We start from the raw sequence: 9,761 nt of genomic DNA on the forward strand, positions 1-9,761 counted from the left end.
GACCTTTTTGGGGCTAACTCGCGCATTCACGACCAAGATGCGCAACCGCCGTCAATTCCCCACTGCGGAGTCACAATGCCTGATATAGTTATCAGACAATGTGATGTCCGCAAGGAATTGCAGACTCTTGACGTGCGGAAGGCCTATGGTCCGGATGGGATACCTCCTATCGCCCTTAAAAGGTGTGCGGCGGAGTTGTCTCCCGTACTAACGCGCTTATACCTCTCATACCAATCTGGTAACGTGCCCCTAGCTTGGAGGGAGGCCAACGTGCAACCTATCCCCAAGAAAGGAGATCGGTCTGATCCGACAAACTATCGCCCAATAGCTGTCACTTCAGTGCTCTGCAAAGTGATGGAGCGGATTCTAAATATCCAGGTAATCCGGCACCTGGAACGTCACTCCATTCTTAATGATCGGCAGTATGGGTTTCGGCCGAACCGATCAACGGGTGACGTTCTAGCGTATCTAATGCATCTCTGGGGTGAAGCTATCGACAAACAGGGTGAAACCTTAGCGATAAGTCTGGATATTGCTAAGGCCTTTGATCGGGTCTGGCACCGTGGTCTCCTCTCCAAGCTTCCGGCATATGGTCTTCCCGGACGCCTTTGTGAGTGGATCTCCGGCTTTCTGCGCGAGCGAAGATTGCGTGTCCTTATTGACGGAGGCACTTCGCGGCTCGTGACAGTTAATGCTGGGGTGCCACAGGGCTCCGTGCTGTCGCCCACGCTGTTCCTTCTGCATATCAATGACTTGTTGCCTTTTGGGAACATTCATTGCTATGCAGATGATGGCACAGTGCACGGTTGCTATTATAAGCAATCGTCAAGCACCCGGGAGAACCCTGAGAGAAACCGGGAAAAACTTGTCGCTGAGCTCAACCATGTTTTGGAACATATATCGTCGTGGGGCTCCCGAAACTTGGTTGAGTTCAACACCAAGAAAACCCAAGTATGCGCGTTCAGCTCCAAAAAATCCCCATTCCTTCCACTTCCCCATCTTCAGGGTACAACGCTGACGCTGCAGGACAAGCTCAGTCTACTGGGGATGAGCATCCGGAAGGACATGAGCAACAAAGATTATATCGAGAGCGTTATCTGTACCGCGTCGCGCAAGCTTGGCATCTTGAATAAGGTGCACCGATTTTTTACTCCAGAGCTGCGATACCTGTTGTATAAAGCTCAGGTCCGAAGCAGCATGGAGTACTGTTCGCACCTTTGAGACGGCTCTGCCAAGTACTTGCTCGATGCCCTAGATGGACTGCAGCGCTACGCCTTCCGTGTTGTCAACGATCCTCATGTAACTGAGCACGCGGAGTCGTTACAGCTTCGCAGAGATATAGCGTCTCTTAGCGTATTCTATCGCCTGTACCACGGTGAGTGCTCTGAAGAGTTATTCAAACTTGTCCCTTCCTCTCCTTTCCATCAGCGGACCACCCGTGCCGGACTGCGTTGCCACAGTTGGACGGTCAGTTCAATACCGTCCCGCACTAAAAAGTTTGGCAATTCGTTTTTATGCCGAACCATCAAATTGTGGAACCAACTCCCGGCGCATGTATTCCCTCCCCTCTATAACATCGGGTCCTTCAAACGTAGTGTGAAGAAGCATTTGGCCAGACCGGCAAAATGATAGTGACGGAGTGAAGATATTTGTGTTTTCCATCCGTTACTCTCATCTCTGGACTGTATTCGCACTTTCCATCATTTTGCCGAGTCACAATAAAAAAAAAAAATCTAACCAGCACTCTGTCAGAATTATGACATCACAGCCAATGTTCATTCTATGCTGAAAAGTACTAAAAGCGTCAAAATTTTTGTAAATGCTGCGTATGTTTTGTGTTAGCATGGAAAGAGGATTGTTAAAGGGTAATAAATATTGTCTGCACATTTCAACTTCACAAGACTTTGACTCTGATACAGAGAAATTATCTAGATCGCGAACTAAACTATCACTCATAGTGTTTAATTAAATTAAGATCTATTAAGTAAAACTAGTGAGTGACGCTCTTAGGCGCCTTCATAATCTATTGAATGAATGTACCTTTTTTCGGCAATTTTTCTCGCGGGACAATTAAAATCTCCTGTTTGGTGGTCGCAGGTCTTCTTGAAATGTAAGCATGTAGCACATTTAGGAGGTTCGGTCTTCTTAATGCAGTCCTTTATTGTGTGGCCGGCTTCACCACAGTGGCCGCAGATGGTGGCCTCCTCCCGGCAGGTCTTGGCAGCATGACCATATTGCTGACATTTAAAGCACCTAGTAACTAGAGTAAAATCTCTTACAGGACACGACGACCAGTTGACAAAGACTCTATCGTTTGTTATTAGGGCCTTACGTATATGTGGAGCGACTTCAAATATGTAATTGCAGGACTCGGTGTTTTTAATTGGGCCACCTGTTTCAGCTTTTCTAGGTCGTCTTTGGTGTCAGTGCTTATAATAACACCGCCGTTCTTAGTTTTGCGTAACCCTCTTACGTGCAGTTTCATTTCTTCAGGTCGGATAATTTTTTGAACCAGGTTTTTTGTTTCATCACTAGATTTCAATTTGTCAGTAGGATAAATTGCTACAGAGCTTATCTTATTAGGCTGAACAAAATTATTGGAGCTTTTTTTTACCATGTCTGCAAAAGAAACTGTACTTGAGAGTGGATTTGTTGATTCTTCAATACGCTGCTTTAGGTCTTGAAGTCGCTGCGACAGGTCTTGATTGTCTTTAAGGGCTTTAAGGGATGAGTATGCTTGAACGGCTTTTTGTTTTAGGGATTGGTACTGTACTGCCATTTGAGACGTCCCATTTACCACTTTTCGGCACAAAGTGCTAATTCTTAGCTTTAGGTCTGAATTTAGCTTGCCTTCGGTAGAAATAGCACATACCTCGTTCAAGCATTGTTCTATTGCACTCATCCAGTTCTGGATCTCAGGCGTGGATACCACATCTGGAGGATCCTCGTTCTGAAGGGACTCTGCGGGCGCGGGGGGTTGAGACGAGGGCGTTGGCGGCGGGCTGCGGCGCGTTAGTGCAGTCCGATTAAAGGGACTGCCTTCCATTATTTGTTTTAATGTTTACAAGATGCATTGAAACATTATTACTTCCAATAAATTACTCAACACGAACACGTACTGTACTGACACAGATAATTTGCTTCCGCATAAAGTGGAGCTAGGTCACAATTATGTAAGTATTTAAAATATTATTTTAGTTAAACACGACCGATTACATCGCGCGACAAAAATGAATGGATGAATGAATTGACAATTTCCTTTTAGTTTTGAATAACATATTTCAGTATAAAGCTATTTAAGGGGAGGGTGTGTACAACACTTTATGTTTGCAGTATAACCTAACCAGATAAAGGTTAAACTTCTACAGCTTCAAAAGCTTTGCATCCAGTAGCATCACCACAAGATAACATTAATATATAGCTTCGAATAAAAGGTGTTTATGCCTCAACCGACTCATGAATACAAATGTAGTAAACACGAGAGGCTGTAAATCACACGTAATAATGTTACAACTTTGTATGGAGTATAGTTATTCGGAACATTACACGATCTCTCTGTGGATGCTCCGCAGCTAAGTTTTCTGATTAGCACTTGTTTCAAGGGTACAGGAGTGAATACTTCAAAAACTTCTGTATGAGTCCAAAAAAATCTTCTATCACCCTATTCTGCATCAGTCCATACTCAGACTCGCTACTTAAATTATAATACGAGGTAAAAGCTTTCAATTCGCCCTCTTGTTCGGTGGTGCAGTCAAAGCTACTCGTCCATGGACTTATTCACGACATCTTCCAGAAAAGAAAACTTAATAAAGATAGAGCATGCTCAAAAATGCCCGAATATTCAAAGCTTCCTGGCCTCTAAAATCTCAATAGATTTCATTTTAAACGCAACGGATAATACAATTGCTGTATTTCTAGTTTGTTATTCCGCCGTTGTCTTTGAGGATAAATCTGCGGTATCAATTAGTCCTATTCCATAAGTATATAAATATTTGTTTGCGCACAGGGACATGCATGCAGTAGTGTGCGGAGGTACCAAAGGATTGTGCGATGCCATGAAGCCTGCCAGTGGAGCAGAGTTGCTGCGGTACCTGAGGAAAGTTAACTTCACCGGTGAGTTCAATTTTCTTATAGTAGCTGGAAAGAGATGATAAAAATATATTTATATTTTGTGTGTATTACTTATTTATCTACAGCGTTCCTCGCAGACGTAGAGTACTGAAGCCATGGATCACTCCTGGCCTTATAAGATGCATGCGGCATAGGGACAATTTATACAAAAAATTTAAGAATGCGCCTGCAGATGAAATACTTAGTGTCATATAAAAGATACCGAAATTATTAGATGCTCATATTAAATGCTCGATTGAAAAGGGCAAAAAGAGAATATGAAAGATCGGAGTTCAGAAGGGCTGGTGGTGATGGTAGACGTGTGTGAGAAGTTATTGGTAGAGTTACAAATATAAGTAAGTCCAAAATATCAGCAAATAATCTTTCACTCACAGGTAATAATACGCAAAGTTGTATAGATGAAGTGAACACCTTTTTCGTGAATATTGGTGCGAAGCTCGCACAAAGCGTCCAGCGTAATATCTATAATATAATATAATCTCAGTTAAACGAGCAAGTACACTGCGAATATTTTGTTCTGCTGTAAACGGATGAACCAGAAGTTGAGCAAATTATTAACTCGCTAAAGGCATATTGTGTCACTGGTTGGGATGGCATTTCTGGCAACCTTATTAGACGCTAAAAGAAACTGATTATACCTCCGCTCATCTACATTTGAATCTTAGACCAGTTTAAAAAAGCGCTGGTTCATCCTATTTACAAGGCGGGTGATCGAAGCAAAGTAAACAATTACACGCCAGTCTCAGTCCTACCTGCTTTTTCCAAGGTTCTTGAGCGAATTCTCAACAACAGACTCATACATTTTCTAGAATCTCGTAACATATTGTCCATTAATCAGTATGGTTTCAGAGAAGTAGGTTTACGGCAGGCGCAGTTCACAACTTGGTCGATCATGTGGTTACGCATTTAGATGAACGAGTTAAATGTCTTGGAATATTTTTGAACTTAGCCAAAGCTTTCGATACGGTGTCAATCCCTCTCCTTCTGCCTAAGATTCAGGCTTTGGGTATCAGAGGACAACAGCTAAAAAGTGCGTAAAAATTGGCTCTTTTGTAAGTAGTCACTAACCAATTGCAAACTACACTATTCCTTACCTACATAAAATATATATGCATATGCAAACAAAAAATTGATAATTGTAAGATTTTCTCGTATGTAGGTGATACGGCTTTAATGAAATGAAATGAAATATTTATTCGCAAGCAAACACAGTAACAAAAGATATTATTATACAAGATGTCAAGAACACGTGTTGCACCAGATACTGGCACGCAAATATTAAAATAAATTGAAGTTAAATAATGTCATAAATTTAAATTATATAATTTGTCAAATAAGCAATGATTTGACATTAAACAAAATTAAGTCAAAATGCCAATAAATCAGCAATAAAATCATAAATGAAATAATATCAAAGACGTAATAACAGCACAAATATAAACAAAATGTCAAATACAAAATAAATGTCAATTTCTTTTTATTATTAAAAAATCTTTAATATCATATAAACACAGATCACATAGCAAATCAAATAACTTTTTTTTTATATTTTTATAGGTAAGTCTACGATAGCTGCAGGCATAGAATTATATATTTGTATGGATATATTATAGCAATTCCTATAAAAGCAAGTAGTCTTATGGGAGGGGCCAGCTAAGCGGTTTGGATATCTAGTTAAAAAATTACATACTTCACGTTTCCTAGTAAATAAGACCAAGTTTTTTTTACAAACATGCATACCTCATATACGTACATGGCGGGAGGCGTTAGAAGATTTAGCTTTCTAAAAAGCGGTCTACAGGATTCGAGAGGACCTACTCTACATATAGCCCTGACACATTTTTTCTGGATAGCAAATACACGGTTTAGCTCTACGCAGTTCCCCCAGATGATGAGGCCATACCGCAAGCTTGAGTAGACTAACGCATGGTAGGCCCTCAAGGCAGTCTTTTGATCACATATGTGCGTTAGACGGTGTAAACTAAATACAAATCGACTTAGCTTTGCATATACTGAATCAACCTGTAGTTTCCATGTCAGTTGAGAGTCCAAGACTATGCCGAGAAAATTGCTGGATGAGCGTTCCACAATTTCATCTTCATGACAACTTACAGAGAGTGTCTGAGGCTTTCCATTATAATTATAAAATTGTATGAGCTTTGTTTTTGAAACATTTACTTTCAGATTATTTCTCTTAAGCCAGTCAATAATAATACATATAGTGTCATTTATTTCTTTTTCATAATGATTCATATGTCATCTGCAAAAAGAGTGCATAGATATTTTGTAATTTCAGGGAGGTCATTAACATATAATAAAAGCAGCAATGGACCTAAAATACTTCCTTGAGGCACACCGTATTTATTTACTTTAAACTCTGATCTGTGGGTCTCAATCTCATTATTATTATTTAACTTCACTACCTCTACACACTGAGTTCTGTTGCTAAGGTGACTTGCTATCCAGTTATGCACCTGGCCCCGAAAACCATATCTTTCTAATTTGGGTAGTTCTATGGCAAACGCAATCGAAAGCTCTACTCATGTCAAATAAAACAGAACAAACAGGTACTTTCGTATCTGCAAAAGTTCAGATATCTTTGATTACCCTGAAACATGCTTGTGTGGTAGATTTTCCCTTTTGAAATCCAAATTGCTCTATTTTAACAATGTTGTACTTTGATAGGAAAGCCGTAATTCTTTTATGCATTACCTTTCAAAAAGCTTGGATATTACAGATACAAGTGCAATAGGTCTGTAGTTTTCCAAACTGTCATTTTCGCCCCTCTTAAACAGCGGTTTTATTTTGGAGATTTTTAGAGGCGGCGGAAACGTACCCTTCGTGAAGGATAGGTTTACCAAATATGCCAGCAATGGCGATAGTTCTTCAGCACACGATTTAAAAACCTTAGTGCACACATCATCGTAACCGGAGTTTGTGTTGTTGGGGGATTTTATTAATGTTTTTATTTCTGCTTCGTCAGTGGAATATAAAAATAAACTTGACTCATGCACCTTTGGTAAAAAAAGATCGTTACTATCTTGTCCCGGGTCCGAAGTTTAAATTAAAAAAATGAGTGTTAAATATCGAGTTCTTAGGTTTTCGCGATTGTTACACATAGGAAATGAAACTATTTTTCCGGATTTAAATCGCGTAAACCTTTAAACCTGTAGGTTGACTGTCAACCGTGACCATGGGACCTGTAAAGGGCCCGAAACGTCGGTTTGTTTGAAAAAACAAATATACGTGATTTAAATCCGGAAAAATAGTTTCATTTCCAATGAGTGTTAAACTCAGATGCTATCTCTCGAGGATTTTCAATCTTAGTTTTATTTACGGTAATGTGTTCAATAAAATGTTTGTCACGCAAATGTTTGTTCTTTATTATGTTCCAAGTAGCTCTATTTTTGTTTTTAGCATTGACCATGTATCTATTATTACAATGCTTCTGAGCGGTAATGATAGTCCTTTTCAAAAATAAGTGTAGGTTTTATATAGAGTCTTTCTATTTCGTGTCTTTTTTTTGTAATAGTTCATATGTAATTTTCTTTTAGTGATACAGGACTTTCTAATTCACTTTGACAGCCATTTTAAATTCGTGTTATCATGAAACATTTTCACCTTAATCTTTGGAAAACATAAGTTAAACAATAGACCAAAATTATTATAGAAAAAACTAAACATAAAGGTCATCAACATAACTAAAAGCTCGGACCAGGCATAAGATTCTAAGTAGAATTTAAATTTAGTAACATTGTCCACAAAAGTCTCTGTTCATTTCAAACCAGTGCTTAATTGGTAATTTAAAAATAAAAAAGTTAAAAGTTGAGCCGTGATGTGGTCTGCAGACTGGTAGTGTTTCTCCAACAGCATTGGCAATACTACTAACGATATGATCTATGCAAGTATTTAAGCGAGTCGGTGTGTATATATGTAAGTGCATATAATTGTAGCTTTCTAACGAAGTTTTTAGGTCACGTGATAATTTATTGTCATGTAATGTATCCACATTCCAGTCATCAGTCAGTTTATTTTTCTTATTCGTTCTATTTTTTAGTCTATCTAGCAATAAATCTAATTTTTCAAAAAATATATTAATATTTGAGTCGGGGATTCTATATATGCAGATTATTAACAATTTATGTTGTATAATTTCTATTCCACAGCATTCAAAGTTTAATTCCAATGCAAGATCTTAAAGGAATGTTATAGGTCTTGACTCGATGTTTTTGTCATGCATTATACACACACCCCCTCGTCTTTTATTATGTCTGCAGAAAGACGAACCCAGAGAATAACCCTTATATGTATGTTTGCTTCATTATTTCGTTTAATAATTGTTTCTGACAAACAAAGAACATCAATTATTTTTTTGTTATTACGGAGGTCTGATAATGTGATTTCCAACAAGTCTTTTTTGCTTAAGAAACCCGCTATGTTTTGATGCATGATTCGAAAATTGCAATAAGTATCTATAAAAAGGAGAAGGAGTCACAAACATCATTTATCAACAAGCTTAAATCTTTGAAAATTTTAGCGAAGACCTGTGTTATTCAAATTTCCCTTAAAAACAATTTTTACAGGTATAAATAGGGACGAAACCTATCGATACACTACACAGTCTAGATTTAATATTGTCAAGAAATGGCTGGATAACAACCTACTTACGCTAAATATAGAGAAAACAAAAGTTATACCTTTTTCCATCCGTAACAGGGCTATTATACGGGATGCTCCATCTCAGATTGCTGTTGATCCTGTTTCTCCTCATTCAACTATCCCAACCTTTCTAAATACTGCAGATACTATTAAGTATCTTGGGATACTGATTGACTCCAATGTAAAATTTAAATTTCACATAACCTTATTGTCGGCACGAATACGTAAACTTATTATCATATTCAAGCAACTTCGCCAAGTAGCAGATGCTAATATTATGAAAATGGTGTATCTTGCACTTGGCCAGTCGGTTTTACATGTTGTATCTCTATATAGGAGGAGCTGCAAAATCTTTTCTCATATCTGCTGAACGTGCGCAAAGAGGAATTCTTAAGGTTGCTTGTTTTATGCCATATCGTTTTCCTACTAAGGAACTTTACACATTTTGTCAAGTCCTCACTGTCAGGCAACTGTTTATTCTCCACTTTGTGTTAATGCAACATGCAATCACACCTTACAATAGCGCCTCCACGTGGCGAAATCATCTAGTCGCTACTGGCATTCATCTCAAAACTGGTTTTAGTCATAGGTTCTTCTGTTTTCTTGGACGCTATCTTTATAATAAGCTCCAAGATAGGCTGAAAATTTATGAACAGAATAAATATGAGTGTCGGAAGATGCTTGTAAACTGGTTGCTTATCCTTTGGTATGAGGACACGGAGGCTATGCTTCATCCGAATGCTTTATTTAAATTGTAAATTAAGTTTTGCAGTTTGGTTCACATTATTATTATTATTATTATTTTATTATTGTTTTTAAATATATTTACATACACATTATGTAGGCACATATTCAAACACAACGCCCACAACACGCAAATCACGCGCGCACGCACGCACGCACGCACGCACGCACGCACGCACGCACGCACGCACGCACGCACGCACGCACGCACGCACGCACGCACGCAC

The 9,761-nt window shown here is 38.8% G+C and overlaps 1 protein-coding gene across 1 annotated transcript in view; it reads left to right on the forward strand.

Moving 5' to 3' along the window:
• The first annotated feature begins 3,456 nt into the window (after positions 1-3,456).
• The window catches only part of LOC113226754 (metabotropic glutamate receptor 2-like), a 68,158-nt gene continuing 61,853 nt past the window's right edge, over positions 3,457-9,761 (forward strand). Inside the window, exons 1-2 of the mRNA XM_026459483.1 lie at positions 3,457-3,487; positions 3,982-4,113. Of these exons, the coding sequence (XP_026315268.1) occupies positions 3,457-3,487; positions 3,982-4,113 (163 nt within the window). The remainder of the gene's footprint in view (positions 3,488-3,981; positions 4,114-9,761) is intronic.

The sequence above is a fragment of the Hyposmocoma kahamanoa genome, unplaced genomic scaffold (assembly GCF_003589595.1).
Source record: "Hyposmocoma kahamanoa isolate Upper Pololo Valley unplaced genomic scaffold, ASM358959v1 200, whole genome shotgun sequence".
Lineage (NCBI taxonomy): Eukaryota > Metazoa > Arthropoda > Insecta > Lepidoptera > Cosmopterigidae > Hyposmocoma > Hyposmocoma kahamanoa.